The sequence below is a fragment of the Rhinolophus hipposideros genome (assembly GCF_964194185.1).
Source record: "Rhinolophus hipposideros genome assembly, chromosome: 1".
Lineage (NCBI taxonomy): Eukaryota > Metazoa > Chordata > Mammalia > Chiroptera > Rhinolophidae > Rhinolophus > Rhinolophus hipposideros.
The window spans coordinates 11,917,674-11,935,014 of NC_138047.1; the positions used below are offsets into that span (position 1 = coordinate 11,917,674).

General features: G+C 36.4%; 1 protein-coding gene across 1 annotated transcript in view; it reads right to left on the minus strand.

Annotated features, from left to right (window-relative positions):
* Positions 1-2,133: 2,133 nt before the first annotated feature.
* The window catches only part of GPR158 (G protein-coupled receptor 158), a 402,394-nt gene continuing 387,186 nt past the window's right edge, over positions 2,134-17,341 (minus strand). The window contains exons 8-11 of the mRNA XM_081043867.1: positions 16,547-16,685; positions 10,871-10,976; positions 7,275-7,421; positions 2,134-6,501 (exon numbers count right to left, since the gene is read on the minus strand). Of these exons, the coding sequence (XP_080899993.1) occupies positions 5,026-6,501; positions 7,275-7,421; positions 10,871-10,976; positions 16,547-16,685 (1,868 nt within the window). The 3' untranslated portion in view covers positions 2,134-5,025. The remainder of the gene's footprint in view (positions 6,502-7,274; positions 7,422-10,870; positions 10,977-16,546; positions 16,686-17,341) is intronic.

The window sequence follows — 17,341 nt, forward strand, 5'->3', positions numbered from 1 at the left end:
CCCCCCCCCTCCTTTTCTATTGCTGTTTAAACTGAAATGGGAATATGTTCTTTTAACAATTGTCACGAAACTTGTATGGGGGTACCAGAAAAATGTATACATATGACTTGTATTCATCTTTCATTATCAGTATATACTGAGTATTACAATTTTCATAGTTTGTTCCTTTCTTAAAATGTGTATACATTTTTTTGGCACCCTCAGTATTTGCATATTTAACTTATTTTTCTTTCTAGAAATGTGGCTATTGAACAGCACAGACCATTTCCCGTATTTATCTCTTATTTTTCATTTTCATTTGATCAGACAATTTTATCTCTAGCAAAGTATTATTCTCACATCACAGAGAGAGGGAAGTTAAAAACCAAATCATACATTTCATTGTCTGCCTTCTAACCAGTTAATGCTGAGCTAGAACATACAATGTGCTTAGTTTGCCCTGCACTTTTCAAGAAACAAATGTTTAAAGAGAAAATGAGCAAAATTAGAAAGATATTATTTCTGTCTTCCCAACTATTCAAGGGAAAAGGATGGAATATACTGAAATAATAACATCTTTAACTTGCATTGTTTTAGAACGATACATATACATGATTATCTATTGTGTGACAAAGTCAATTTCTGATAGAAATATTTCCCTTAGGTATTTTTTAACATAAAGATCCTAAATTTAGAACAAAGAAACAACAATGATCAGTATGCATAAACATATGAAAAAAATACTACGGCCCCAACCAAGCAATGCTAACAAACACTGAAAGGACTCTCTCTTCCTTATCGTAGAAGAAATCACAATAGGTTTGATTTTCATGACTTGTTAATTCCCAAACACTTGTGTCTTAGCCTTTTAGGATCATTTAAAGAGCTTTAACCACTGACCCTATGTATAAGTACTAAGAGTCTATAGAATGTGGAATACACAATAGTGTGAAGAGATGGAAAAGGGCATTAGCTGTGAATCACTAAAAGGGAGTGTGAATGCAGGGACAAGGTGGGTCCAGCTCCCTTCTCTGCCCTCTAGCTACCCTGCTTCTCTTTCTGGAACTGCTTCAGAGAGCTGCCACTTGCAGATAGGAATTAAAGTCCATATTGCAGCAAGCCCTTTGTCACTTTCCCAGACCAGTTTGGTATCAAGGTTTCGCACAGAATGAAGCTGGTATCCTATCCCACCACTTTTCTCATGAGCAAATGATATGAACTCTACTGATTTTCAGAGAGGGCTTTTATAACTTTTGAAATTATCCAAAATGTCCACAAACTTAGGAGGAACATTTGTATTCGACATAGTTATCTAATTACTTGGACTTCATATGACTGTAACATAACAATAAACCCAGCTGAACGTGCTATTTTGATGAAATAACCAATACTCTTTTTCTCTCCTCCTTAGGCCCTTGCCGTCCTGTATCTTGACTTATACTGATCTTCTAATTGACATAGCTGCTTCTTGTCTTTTCCCACTTCAGTCCATTTCTGGGCTGCTCCCCAAATGGCCCTTCTAATCCATGACTTCATCACAGGCCTGTTTAACGTTTTTGGATCGCTCCCGGTACTCCAGGATAAAGCTGTAGTTAATCTGCAACATGGCATGCAAGGCTGTGCACACTTTTCTAGCCTCATAGTCCTCCCCTCTCTTAGCTGATGCCTCTGCAGAATCTCAGCCTGGTGAACTGGTCTTTCTGTGAAGCCTTCCCTGAATCTATGACCTGGTCATGAGTCATGAGTCGCTGGTGTGTTACCACAGCAGTGGCTGGATAGTGTTATTGGCTCTCCTGTTCATCTAAAGATCATCATAACGGCTCAGCTGATTGTCTGGTATGTGTGTTGAGTAACTTTAAAAAGGTAGCTGAATTAGTTCCCATCTGGCTAGAGGTTCCTTAAATCAAAACCACTAGTCCTAACAGGATTTATTGGTTCCTTAAATCAAAACCACCAGTCCTAATAGGATTTATTGGCTCCAAATGATTACCTGTATGTTTGAGGCCACATTTGGTTAATCGTGTATTCCTGCAGATAGGCAATAAGAGAATGTATGTGCATAAGTATGCCAAAGCCAAAGATATATGAGATTCCTTCAAAGTTGTTTGAGTGAAATAAATTCAATTCTCGACAGATAAATACATAAATCACTTTCATATAAATATTTTTTATTGCAGAGAAGTTATAATTATTTACATGCTGCAACACGTCACAACATAAATTTACCAAATATTTCATGGTGGGATGCTGTAGATTTCAGATCATAGTTTCAGAAGAAAGACAGATTAAGTGAAGAGACTTACAGCTTTATTGACTCTACAATTCTCAGTTGCTAAATGCTAGAAGTCAAAAGGCAGTGTTTTTTCAGTCCTACCTGTCATCACTTGCATGCAGAAACCTAGGAAGCAAATACAAGAGAACTGTCGAGTTTCAAATCCATATCGCCACCAAAGTTTACAATGGGCTGAGTTATAATTCATGTCATAAAGCATTTAATTCTTGCATAAAATATACAGTTCTATTAAGTTTGGTAGAAATCTACTTATTTATAAACCCTGGCTTAACAACAAGGACAGGAGGCAGCCCGCACATGCATCGAGAAGGACAACCTAGCAAATGTTTGTGACCATCACAGTGTCTATTCACTTTCTTATTATCAATCTGGGAAAATAACCTCAAGAACTGTAAATTTAAACTTCTCTTGCTGATAAGTAATGGCAATAACACTCTAGGAAAGACCCTAGGCACTCTTACTGATTTATGCTGGTGGAGAAAAATCTATGGACTAAGGTATAATTTGGCAAGTCTTCTTTAAGCCACATCTCTAGCAGGATTACCCTGAAGTGCAATAAAAAGTCATTGATGCTTGACTGCTTCGTTCTCAAAAAGTGAATAAAGTGCTGACAGATCTCAGACATAAATTAAACAAGTAGGTGCATCTGGAAACTGGTATACAAATAGACCTTAGAGTTGCATTCCAAGGTTACCAAGTAGACAGGCCTTGATTGAAAAGGAAGGGAAGAAGGAAATAATTGAAGGAAACACACACAAAAATAGAATTTCTGTCTCTTCAAACCTACCCCACCAACCTGAGTAATGCACAAAGCAAGGAAATGGGGGAGGGGGATTTGTGCACAGCTTTGCAAAACGGTGAAGTGCTCACTTACTCCTGAATAAAAATTATTGAGACAATTTGATGATGACTAAGAAGTCTTAGTTTTTGCCTTCCACTGAGGATGATATTCTCTAAGAACAGCCCTTTATCCAGCTTCTGATTCCCTTTCTCATCTTTTATCCTCCTAGTATGTTCTTGCTGCTCATGAAAGGCAGGAGTCATTTAGGCTGGAATGTCCTGGCTAAAAAAGCCCTTGAGACTTCAGTGTTTAGCGTGAGAAAAAGAAAAGTCTGGGTTCTATTTTTATGTGATTCGTCTTTAAATAAAACGAAACTGAGCTTTGAAATGCAATCTCTTTGCATGATCACATCAGTAGGGCTAAATCAGCAGATCAGGATTTTCATGCCAAACGATCAGTGTGGAATACAATACATCTTATAAAAGATGCTTTGGGGGGCCGTTTTGCCTTGCAAATAAACCTTCGTGTTTTACATTTTGAGCTAGGTGGCTCTGAAGGGCAATTTGCAGGACTTGTGAGTTTTCCAGTGCTTAGGAGAAGGAAGAGGCCGTACCACCAGATAGGCCTGGAATAAATCAGGTTATAAATCTCTTTGGGTTTTGAGACCAGCAAGTTCTACCTCTAGCTGAAGCAATGGATAAGAGTTTATGAGAATAAATAGTTTAAGGTCATTTAAAATATTATATATTCAGTATGCACAATAAAAATATATTCATCCAATGATCTTGATGCTATCATAATGTTTCTCTTTAAAAAAATAATCCCTTGAAAGTGCTATCAGGAGCTCCCTTTCTGTCTTTGTTTTGAAAGGCAAACTTCCTGGTTCTGCAGTACTGCTGTAATTCTCATGGCATACCTAATATCCCTTTCCCACGGTAATAGTAATGCACAGTATATTTCTCTCACTCTTAGCTTCTTCCTTACGAAATGCTGCTAAGTATGAAATACTAAAAGAGTTAAAAGGGAGGTTTCATTGGAATGAAGGCATTGTCTATCTTGGACTTCAAACAAACAGTAGATAAGTTGTCCTTAACTTTTTGAGACATACGACTATGTAGGACCACTGATCTCTGATATTAATAAAGCTTCTGAGTCCTAAGAACGAGTGCAAAACAAGTAACTCAACTTGTATAAAAAACCCTGATTGACAGTAGAACGCATGATGTGAAATAATAATCCAAATTCACAATATATAAACCACAGCCCAAACTAAAAGATTTTACAATAACAGTATGACTTCCCAAGCCAGAGAAAGCTTACTGTACTTTGAGAATCAACTAAAGTTGATAGATAGCAGGTATTCTGTATGTTGCAGTAGCAATTGAGTAGCTGCAGATTGCATAAATGTGTTGTGTCGCATAATATCAAAGTTATCTGCAAAAATTGTACAATCTGGAATGCTTGACTATGAGACACAACAATGTACTGAACCATACAATTATAAGAAAATGAGAGCAATCATTAATATAAAAGGTATTTGGGATGCATTAAGTTAGCAGTGCCTTCAAGGTTAAATAGGTAAAGTAAGTTCTTTCCAGTTAGCGATTTCGGTCATATTCATCTATCCCTTCTGTACAAATCTCGTACCTCTTCTGTGCCCTCTGGTTTGCCTTGTTTAGGATCTTCCAACTCCCACAGGTAAATATTGATCAGGGGCAGACATTGAGGGTTACTTCCTCTAAACATGCTGAAATGTAAAGATTTTCTTAGTATTACCAGGGGAAGGACCTTCTCCGTGATGACGTCTCTCTACGCTCCTTAGTCTTCTTCTGCCCATGCCTTTCACATTTCCCCTGAGTGACAAATATTCCTTGGGAATTTTTGATCCTTACATCTTCTGTCTTATATTGAATTCAGGGTTTCTTTGTTCTCCTTTTCTTTCTGGGGATGCTACATGTTAAAAAAGAGCCTCTTATTTCCGAGGCTCTGCTATCAGATTTGCATTTAAAACCAAAGAGGCAGGTAAAGCTACACTTCTTTCAATGTTTGGTTCATCTGGGGTCTCAAACTCCCAAGGACACACCTCCACTCGTGACGTTAAAGGTTGCTGAAAGTTATTACTGGAGTGATAGGTGCCAGGCCCAGTTTCCTTAGACGAAGATGTGTTTTTTTCCTGGTCTCCTAGTTGGGTGAGATTTTCATTCTCTACTTTGCATGCTACAGCTTTTGGGGGCAGTTCTTCATATTGCCCAGCGCACACATTGGCTGCAGAATGCTCACTTCCATTCTCCTCTTTTGCTCTCCCTGGGGGAACCTGAGTCTTGGAAATCAAATGCTTCTCATTTTCAAAACGGGTCTGACCTTGGCTCTCCCAAGGGCAGACCACAGCCTTGTCTATGCTCTTCTGATTGGATTGCTGACATAATTCAGCTGCCTTGGACTTGGGATGAGATGTCTCCTTTAAGGAAAAAGGTGGGTTTTTCTCCATTTCAGAAGCCACAATAGACACGTGCTTTTGAACTTTTGACTCTGAAGGCACAGGACCAGGGGTCAGGTCGTACATCTCCCAAGGGCATACTTCCCCTATGTCAAAGTTGTCCTTCTTCTGGGTGGTGCCAGGACTCATGTCAGACTTGGCAGTGGGGGGGTTGGCCCTCTGTGGCTTCATAATCCCTGATTTCTGAGGTTTTCTTGGCTCCTCCAAATGATTGGAGTTTGGGGGGGCACAATCTTTAGTCTCTGTGTTATCAGAATTGGAGTATTTTCTGTTTGTCGCTTTATCTTTGGGCAGAGGTTTCTGAGCTTTAGCACGTTCTTCCACACTTGACATTGGGGTTTTCCCAGCTAATCCAAGAGTCTTCTCCTTGGCACTCGCTATGACACTGAGAGACTTTTGTAACATGGACGTTCGTGGGTGCCCCGGCTTCTTCTCTGAGCTGAGGTTGTGAGCACTTGCAGACTTACACACCAGAGGCACAGACTCCGTGGACTCGGACTCGCTGTTTTCTTTCAGCGCTTGTGTTAGCTTTTTACCTGACAGAGACTCCAGTGTGGAATTTTCTGTGGCCTCCTCTTCTTGGCTTTCGGTGGGTAAGCTATTGGACTCTTCTGTTTGGTCTCTCACATGATCGTAAGTGCTGTGGGATTTCTTCAGGGAGAAGACACGGTTTTTCAGGGACTCCTCCTTGGGTTTCCCAGTGTTACCTGAAGACTCTTGTGGGTTCTTCCTGACGAGGGCAGTGCTTTTGGCCACAGTGTGGTCTGTGACGTCCTTGTCCTCTTTGGAACACTGCCTGCTGACCGTCTCTGGGATCTCGGTTATCCGCCTCATGATTGAACGGCCTAAGCCCTTCTTCGAGCACCGCTTTTTCTGGAGGTGGGGGTTATTTGTGATCATCTTCTTCCTTTTATATATTTCCAACTGGGCATAGAGTTTCTTCAGCTCATCCTGGCAGAACAAGAGTAAATTCAAAAGGTGTGGAACTTAGTGTTTCAGCCAGATAATCTCCCTGAAGATAATTTGAATTCAAGAAGCTTGAGCTCTTTCGGGAAATTGTTCTACAGAGATTCCTAACATCTCTACTCATCAACTCTCTCCTTAGGCTTACTTTCTGATTACTCTGTGTTTTGTTTCACATCGACTTGGAACTTTAAGCCATGAACCTATGCATTCTAGCCTTGCTTAATGGAGCAAGAGCTTTGAACTAGAGAGTTGTGTGGGCCAGACTGTGCCTGGACCATAACAAAACACAGTATATGGTCTACTGGTAAACCATCGCCCTGGAACAATATTGGAAGCATCACGTAGCCATTGATAAAGTTACACTTAATGTTAGTAAAGGTTTAGGGGACATCACATACTAAAAACATCTTCTTCCTCCAAGTGCTGAGATGTTGCCACAGATTACTTTAAATAATCCAGGCTCTTTGCTCACAGATCTATCCTACCTTCCCATCCTAACCCATATTATGGATCATGTAGAGCAGGCTCATCTCTATGACTACCAGCAAGTCCATTGAGACTATCAAGACTGGCCTGTGCGTCTTCATTTATATCATGATTATACATTTTAGAACTGGATTAACTCTTGAGTTCTGACACAAACACACATTCTCTCTCTCCTTTTCTTTGTAACACACATATGCACAGATGTGAGCACACACGCTTGCCTGTATAAATGGCCCTAGTCTGAAACAGGAAAGCAGAAATCCTGGTATTACCCGGATGTCCTCTGGATCCAAGCTGTGCTCACTCCAGGCTGAGTTGATACTGCTGTTCAGGTAGGATCCAGACCGGCCCATGTCCAGGTCATCTTCATACGCTTCTGTAGCAATGTCATCTCGTGGGTTATTGCCTGACTGTGAAAACTGAAACACATGTTCAGTATGAGCTCTAGATGTTACCCACAACAAGACACTGCATAATGTCTAAAGGTTCTAATATTAATATCACTTCTTCAGCTTAGATGAATTCATTCACTGAACTTCTTATAAAAGTGCGCTGCTATATTTAAGTTTTGCTTTCCATCTTACACATTCATGAGGTATTTTGTTCCCTCTCTGATTCCTATTTTCACCCTGGTCTTTTCTCTGGGCTCCCTGTGTTTAACTTCTATTACTTCTCTTTCATGATATTTGCATTTTGAAAATGGAAATAAGTATAAGAATCCAAAGAAATGTTCTTTAAGAGTAGCAATTTATATCTATTGGCAGCGAGATGGGGATATTTTTTGGAGCAGTGAGGTCTAGCACATGTTTGTCATTTTGCTTCCCTTAGGGGAGGCTGTATTTTATTTCTGGGCACAGTTAACTCTGATCACAGGAATGTGACTTTCAGTCTACTACATATAGCTTTAAAAAAGTCTACTTTCAAAAGATGAAGGGATTAAGAAGTAAAAAATGGCAGTTATAAAAACAGTTACAGGGACATAAGGTACAGCATAGGGAATATAGTCAATAATATTGCAATGACTATGTATGGTATTAGGGAGGTCCTAGACTTATTGGGGTGATTCTTTTGTAAGTTATATAAATGTTATACACCTGAAACTAACATAATATTATACGTCAATTGTACTTGCAAAAAAATTTTAAATTACATTAAAAAAACATCTACTTTCAAGACTCAGGAGACAAGAAATGTGAATTCCAGCCTCAACAGTGTTGACAGGGAGATCCTAAACAAGTCATGGGAGCTCTCTGGAGCATGGTGCCCTCCTACCTTAAAGAGCTCTGGGTTCGATGGTATCTAAATTTAACGTTCAAAGATTCAATGAAATTACAGGTTTTTTTCTCTTCAACTCATTATTCTTAGTTCCTCCTTTACATTTTGACATATTTTTATTATTTTCATGTGGCATTTTAATGTTTTTCAGTTTCATGTGCTCTTGCTATCTCTGTTCTTCAAAAGGAGAAGGGAGGAAGAGTGAATTGGGTAAGTGGTGGAGGGCAGGGAGAATCCAAATAATCCAGCCACCCTTCACACAATCTGTAAACCAAGTCATTGTCCTACGAAAATTGAGAGAACAGTTTAGAGAACATGGGTTCTCTTCTCCCAGCTTGTTATCAGATCTAATATTCCTTTATCAAATTAACAGCTCACTCTTTGATGGTAGCGAGTTTTTGATGTCAATGTTCGTTAAAATGTTCAGGTAGGCAGGTGAACATAAACATGAGATAACGTGAAGTGGTAATTCTCTATTTAAGTAACAATGAATGTTTTGTAATTGGGACTGGCTGAGAAACCACCGAAACGGATGAATCTTTCTTTCCCTGTTCTACTTATGTGTGTGGTTTCAACCTGTGCCATTAGCTTACGGCCATAAAGATGAAAAAAAATCTCACATGCTACTAGTTAAACCACTTGGAGCTTATTTATAAGAATGGAGTTGTTTTCTTGAGCAAAATCTTAGAGATTATCACGAGTTTAAGAAACAGTTATTTGTCATATATTGTCCATTTCCTGCTTTGTTATTTTCCTTCATGCTTATCTCTATCTAAAATACCATTTTAAATATTTATTTTATTTATCTTTTCTGTTTCCCCATCCTCTCCTCCAGAATATAAGCACCACAAGAGAACAGATTTTTATCTGTTCATTACTTTTACTCCAGGATCTAGAACAGTGCTTAGCAAAGCCCCCTCTCAGTATTTTCTTTATCTGTTGTTGAGATATAATTCACATACCATAAAATTCTCAATTCTAAATTGTTCAATTCCATGCCTTTTAGTATATTCAAAAAGTTAAATTACAGAATATTTTTATCATCCCAAAAAGAAACCTTGAACTCATTAAGCAGTCACTTCCATTTCCCCTTCCCGCAGCCCATGACAACCACTAACCTGCCTTCTGTCTCTACAGAGTTGCTTATTCTAGACTTTTCACCTAACTGTGTCTGGCTTCTTTCACTTGGCATAATGTTTTCAAGTTTTGTACAAGTTGTAGCACGTATCAATGCTTCATTCCTTTTTATTAATAAATAATATTCCATTGCATGGATAGACCACATTTTATTTATACATTTGTCAGTTGATGGAAATTTGGGTCATTTCCACTTTTTGAATAGTGGTGCTAGGAATGTTGAAGTACAATGAACATATGTTTTCAATTTTCTTTGGAGTTCTATAACAATTTATTGAATGAATGAGTAGTCTGAGCATGTGTATATCTAATAAAAGTGTTATTATATTATGCAAGTGTAACACGGTTAAGATACATTGCAATAACAGAGTAATCCGTGGAAATTGTGGCTATTTGGTGTAATTCAAGTAAAGAAGAAAAATAGGAATTTGGCCTATTTGGCCTTTTTAATCATTTGACCTTTTCAATTAGGCTGAATTTCAATGTTTTGGTTAATTCTGAAAAGTGAAGTAAAGCCTGGGGTGAAACACAAGAAATCACAGTTCTTGTTTCAGCAGTGTTAATGTTAGATTGCATGGCACCGATAAAGACTGATCACTTCGTAAGGTATATAAATGTCTAGTCACTGCGTTGTATACCTGAAACAAATATAATACTGTACATCAACTGTAATGGAAAAATAAATTCAAAAATAAATTCTTTTTCAAATAAATTGAAAAAGAAAAGAGATATATAATGTTCTAATATTTTGTTGTTCTATGTGTAAAAGAAAAATAATGATAATGCTATAGTTTGTATAATCTGTTTTTCCCCCAAACTCTGATATTACTGCATTCCAAGCAGCCTTATTGCTATCATGTCATAGATGAGGAAACTGAAACTCAGAGAGATGCAAAGTCTTGGCTAATATCATATTGTATAGCTAGTTTGTGGTACAGCATGAGTGCATAATCCTTGTGTCTGAGTCCTGGGCCATTTCCCTGCACTACATTATGCCGCCTATGTAAATCTTTGTCAGAATCTATCATTATTAAGCAAGACTTCTATACACAATATTATAATTATTTATTTCTATTTAAATAAAAAGTCTCTAAATGTTTAAAACACAATATTTCTCTGTATGAATTAAAAAAAACCAGAGAATTCTTAGAATAGGATAATTCTCTTTAAAAACGATGTTGATTTTACAACGAAAGCCACCTTGAATCCACAATAATTAAAACACAACTGGATCTCAAAACAGATGATGGGCTTTGAGCAAGTTAAGTCGCTTAATAATCATGTGAGATGTTTATTAAATTCCAAAAGGAAATAGACACCTAGTTTCCTGAGGAGGGAGCTTTAAAAACATTTTAGATGTCAAGCAAATCTCCACACCTCCTTTTGCCTATATCGCCAAATATTTTTTAAAGGAGAAATAACTCAATGCAAGAGAAAGGTAATGTGAGAGGAATACCTTTGGAATCAAAAGCAACCCAATGGTGACTGTCACCGTCAAATGAGTATGTGCAAAATACAGCATTAACATCCAATCGGGCTGAAGCCTCGAGGCAAGAACAAATCTGAAATGAGAATTCACCAAGTTAGCAATCTAACAAGATCTCTACTTGAAACACTGGATACTTGGAAATTTTTTACCTCAGTGTGCTAAGAAAAAGAAAGAAAGAGAGCGGGGGTGGAAGGGAGGAAAGGAGACAGGGAGGAAAGAAGGAAGAAGGAAGGAAGGAAGGAAGGAAGGAAGGAAGGAAGGAAGGAAGGAAGGAAGGAAGGAAGGAAGGATGGAAGGAAGGGAGGAAGGAAGGAAGGAGGAAAGAAGGAAGGAAGGAAGGAAGAAACGAAGAAAAGAATTGTATTGTTTCTATAGCATACATTTTCACCAGGGAAGATAAGGGTCTAAGTAATGCTAATTGGATACACAAGATGTGAACTACTTATAATTTATTAGTTTAAATTATCAAGTTAGAAAGACAGCATACACATGTATAATGTGCTAAACATTTCCTCAGATTATTATTTTGCACCTAACTTGAATCTGCAAAGCAAAAGCAGTGAACATATATGAATTAAAAATAAGAGCTGTTACAAACTGTTGGTTTCAGGCAAATTTCGGTTATAAGACATATCCAAACAACTCTTGACTCTAATATTCTTCATTTAAAAATATTAGTTAGAATTAAGAAAGAAAAGAGTGGGTTATTATCTGTCTTTGTGAATGATCCCAGAGGTTTAAATGGTAAGTAATGTAAGGAACAATATAAATACAGTAATGGTTTGTAAAATGCATCTTTTAAAATAAAAATTTTAGTTGCTATAAAGCATTAAGTTGTTTTAAAATAATTTAACACATAATATTTAAGATATTATTTTATTGAGGAATTTCTAAAGCTGTGTTCCAGGATATCCCTGTAAGACAAATGTGTAGGAATAATTCAGTACTGACATCTACTCTGGTAATTTCGAAATATTTTCATAAATCAACAGGTATATGTACAAACTAAAACTCATGTTCTAAGGACTCATCCTTATGCCAGAAACCACCTTTTGCTTTTATTAAGGTCATTTTTGCAATGATATCCTTTAAAATTTTTCCATATATTGCTATTCATGAAAGCTAAATATGAGATTTCAATGCTTTTGAAATTAGACAATTAGCATTTTGTTTCAATAATATACATCATCAAATTAGAAAAGCTAACATCGTAGGGAAAAGCTCATGATATAATCATAAAACAAACATACATGAATCTAAAAATAGAAGGAACTAATTTTTATATCTGCACTATACCATATTGGTAACAAATTTATTAAGTAAATTAATATTATAAATATTTGATACAAAATTTTCTTCAAGGGGTTTGTTTCTTCCTCATTTTCATCTCCATCTTGCCCCCTGTTTAACCTCTCCCCCTAAAAAAAAAACCCAACAAGCTAAAATGGAAGCTCAAGAGTTATCCAAAATGGAGAGTTATTTCTCCCTGTCTTGAGACATAAACAAAATAGACTCACAACATGCATAGAAGTGCAAAATGCTCATGGTAGTTCACATATACCCATAAATGATTTTCTGAATTACCATCTTCTCTAACTCCTTTGTGAGCAAAGTGGCCTTATACTTGCCTTGAATATGATTAAATATTCATTTTGTTTGGGGATAAGATAGTCTGTAAAGGTGAGATTTTTCTTTAAGCACTGAAATAGAATCGTCACATTCCAAAGCAAGTTATAGTGTCTGAGGCATAGTATTGAGGCATAGAGACAATATAAAATGTGCCCCAGAAATGTAATAAATCCCAACTTGCTGAGGCCATTGCCAGTACTGGAGCAGACAGTTCAATCGAAGGAGATGGATTTACAGTCTAAAAGCACCCTCATGTCCTGAGAATTCCTATCTCAAATGCCAGGACACCTGAACTTTAATTAGCCTGACAACATCCTGAAGGAAGAATGGTTACATATATTTTAAATTAAAATGATGGATCTTCCAAAAAATAATTTTGACATACACTGACATCAATTATTCTTGCATTAACCAGTTTTTAATTACTGCCAGGGTTTTCAGGTTGTAGGGCTGACTGGAAATATCTTAAGAAAAAATTGGGGTTTGCAGTAGTTTTAAAGCTTCATTTTTCAAAAAGAGTATGTCAACTTTTAAAAAATGAGTCAAAAAGTCAGGGGCACAGAAATAGTTGAAGATTGAGGTTAAGAATGAAAGCTAACTTTTAAATAATCTTGTACTTTCTCAAAGATTTGCTTTATGCTTAGTATTGAAAATAAGTAAAGGTTTAGAACAGACTGGGCAAAATGCCCTGTGCATTATTTCCCCTTCTAGACTTAATCCTTGCAATTTATTGATAGAGAATATCTTTGCTGATGTCAGAAGCCTTATTTAAATTGTGTTATTGCAGGAAAAAATTACCAAGATGGATCCCGCTGATTTAATATATTATGTTATCATTTCTTATTCTTGGACTTTATCAATATTAGAACCAAGCATATATGAATTCAATCCATGTGTAAATAAGAAATTGTATGTACTTGACTTAATTATTACTGCCTATTTATTACTTGCTCCCTACTCATTCCCCTAAAATCAGTGTTCTGCATAATTACTATGTTAAACTACAATTCCATCCTTGATCCTTTGTAGCCATATAAATTAAATTTCCAAAAGATAATAGCTAATATATACTGTGATTCTCTGAAGCCAAAATGCTACAGTCTAATCAAGTTCTGGTCATATGTAAAAAGTTAAGTCAGATTTGGAATTGTAAAATGTAGGGCTTCCCATTAGATTTGTTTGGGCTTGCCTAAGAAAATACCAAAGCTTACCAAGGCTGGGCACTCTGCTACCATTGGAAATCCTCCCTGCTCAAAACTGATAGAGGAACACATAGTTGTTTGGAAGAAAATTGATCTTGTGAAGCTCCTATGTGCAGTCAACACCAAATCTATTAAGTTCAACATGAACAATTAGGTCAGAGCTGTCTCCATGAAGTCAGCTCACTGTTTATGTGATTTGTCTTGCTGGGCTAATGGGTTGTTTGGGATTCTGTAGGAAAGAAAGATTTAAGCAAAGTAAGAAAGCTGTTTTCAATGAGTATATAATATTCAAAATTTTATTGTTCCCTATCACCTTGGCCCAGTATTAAAACAGTATTTCTTGAAGTGTGACTGCTTTTACCAGGTGTTAATTGAGGGTTGGGGGAATTCCCTGGTCGATTAAGTTTGGAAAAAAGCTGGTTAAACAAAGTTAAATATACTTCCTATGGCAGGACTTCTTGGTATGCTAGTTTGCATTGTGATGTTCCTAAAAGGGAGCTAGCAAATGCAATGTATCATACATATACACACACATATAAAAACTTCTAAAAGTGATATAGCAATATGTTAACAGTGCTTATTTTTGGCTGGTTGGATGCGGGAGTTTATTTTTTCTTTATCATTCTATGACATTTATGTAATGGACATCTATTGCCTTATTATTAAGAATTTTTTAAAAGTTCATTAATAAATAATTTACCTCACCTACCTCTGAAAGGATGTGAGTCACTTAAGAGTTTAAAATCCACTAAAAAAACACTGAATGATGAAAACTGAACATGGTAAATCAAGGAAGAAAAGGATATAGATCAATTTAGGTAACTGCTTGGAACAGATTTAATTTCTTGGGCAATTAATTTGGTTCTAAGAAAATACAGCAGGCAATTGTAGGGCAAAAGTGGGAAACCCTTTGCATGGAGTCACATTCTGACAAAAGAAGACGTTTACACTCATCTGTAATAAGCCTTCTTAAATGATTATAACTCTTTAGTTGGTTTGTTACTATAGCATTATAAATTGTTCTAGAGAAGCATGTTTGTTAGATCTTGAAACATATGTGTTTTATATTCTGGAAACAAACAACTAAAATGCAGCTTTTCTTGGGAGATGGTTTGGGAGAAAAGTAAAGGCTGTGGAGTGCTGGTACCACATTTTAGTGCTCACTACATTTTGGAACAAGGGTACCAGCTCTCAGATCCTTGAACACCAGTCTGTGTAGAACTAGGAAACACTCTCAGCCTATTTATAATTTCATATTTTGCTTCTCAACTTTCCTCCCTCTTCTCCTCTCTCTCTCTCTCTCTCTCTCTCTCTCTCTCTCTCTCTCTCTCTCTCTCTCTCTCTCTCTCTCTCTCTCTCTCTCTCTCTCTCTCTCTCTCTCTCTCTCTCTCAAGCAAGACAAAGCAAAGAGGCAAACTCCCTTGATTCCTGGCCTTTGATGGAGTTTCCAAGGTCAGATCGTAAATACTTCTTTTTCTTACTAAAAGTTTAAAAAGTGCAAGTTATGCCTATGGCCCGACTACTCTCTGCATCTTCTCTTCCTAGAAGGGCAAGATATCACTTGATGATCATTTACTAAAGTGAAAGGTGATAATTATCCTGCAAAACTTCCACAGATCCACAACCTCCCACCCTGACTCCCACTATAATTAATATCCACCTTTCCACTGAGGGCAAAGAAAAACATTCAGAATTTCTCATTACATTCCTAATTGTCCTAACTTTTAGTATTATGTCAAGGAATCGAATGGCATGTTTTTGTTGACTTTCAAATTATAGTATTCCTTTTGTTATTATTGTTCTCGCTGAAGTTTTCATTTCATTTTCAAATATGAATCAGGTGAAAATTCCCAGCAGATAAATCATACATATTTCATTGTTTTCACTTATCAAAAGCCACTTCCTTCCTCCTTTGTACCCATTGACTAGAGAAATACATGTGATATCAAAAAATGGCAGGCCAGGCCATACCTTCTTACCACTGAAAGTTATTGCTTAACTGTGAGGATGACAAAACCTCATTGCACACAAAAATCAGTCACATTTGGTTTCAAATTCGGCAGAATCGACACACACACATGTTGCCTGAGTAAAATTTTAAAAGTATAAAGCAGCACATTAAACATGAATGAAAACATAGACAATTTATCTATATCTACTTTATAACGTACGTATGTATTGCTTTATATCTTCAGAACAAAAAGTATTTCATATCGTAAACAATATCTAACAACATTCCCATATGTACAGTTAATGTACATAATACAATAACTGTACATTAACCTTCAAAATAAATCAAGGCAATAAATAACACATCAGAAGGAAATAAGAACAGCAGAGTTAAAACAAAAAACTATATTCATTTGTGATTTCTGGGACAAATTAATCAACTTATAAAACAGCATCCTTCCTAAATCTTTCCATGATGCATCTCATCCAATTCTGCTATTTAATGCTGCAATGGTCGGATATATCCAAATGAATATTTCCATCTGCTGACTGTGAATGGAAACATCCAGAAAGGGAGTTTAGGAAAGTAGATGTACATTTTTCTATATTTTTTGTGTTTTTCAAGAATGAATAACAGTAGGAAATTTTTATACATAAAAATGTCACTTATATACAAAGCAGCTCAAATTGTTATTATCAAATGCATAAAATACTTGAAATATCAAATTTTTGTTTTTTGTGGATTTCTGACACATTTTGAAAAAAACAACTTGAAATCAATGAATGCAGCAAAAGCATTAAATTAAACTATAACACAGCAGAAAAATAAGACAGTTATTTACTAGCTCTGCAGATTACTTGCCTAATTGTATGGAATATAGCAGAGATAATCAGCTCATTGTGAACTGCGACAGCCATGTAGCGTGGCTCATGAAATGCTGATGGGACTGTCCGCACTGCATAGCAGAGATAAACACCCCACAAGAGGAATAAAAATTCAGCTGTGTGAACAAAAACAAACAAACAAACAACTTTCCATTAGTTTTATAGGTGAAGAAAAAGTAAAATTTAAGTTCTTTAGCATCACTTTGTGCCTATTGTAGACACATAAATTTAGTTAGAAATAGATGCATGTAAAATATTCACATATGAATATAGATGCCATGCATTTAGTTTTAAATTTTATTCAGTGTACAGCAGGCTTTTTCAAAGGTATGTTTCATTTTATTATTTTTTTAAACAGTGTTTGGTATCTGAGGCTTTGGTGTTTTTATACTGATACCTGGCTTTTTCCTAAAACAAGTGTAAAATAATTTTCCACATCGCAGACCGTAGTTTAAGATGTGCATACAGCATCTGGGTCTGAAGGCAACAAAAGGCTTGTAATATATTTATATGCAGCTTCTATAAATTTAGATTCTTACTGCATCGAGTCTGGTTCAATACATAAAGATATTCTTTGCCAGAAATGTGAGAAAACAGGTTGCTAAACAGTCAGTGGCATATTTTATAAATGAACCATTATTTCTTCACACATGACAGATACCATATCTTTTGTGGGTGGAGTGCTGAAGGCTTAGTAAAATTCACAATTACCTTGTTTGCTCACTCAAGAGAGAAGAGACAAATACAGAGAAGCAGTTAAGGGTAAGGGCTT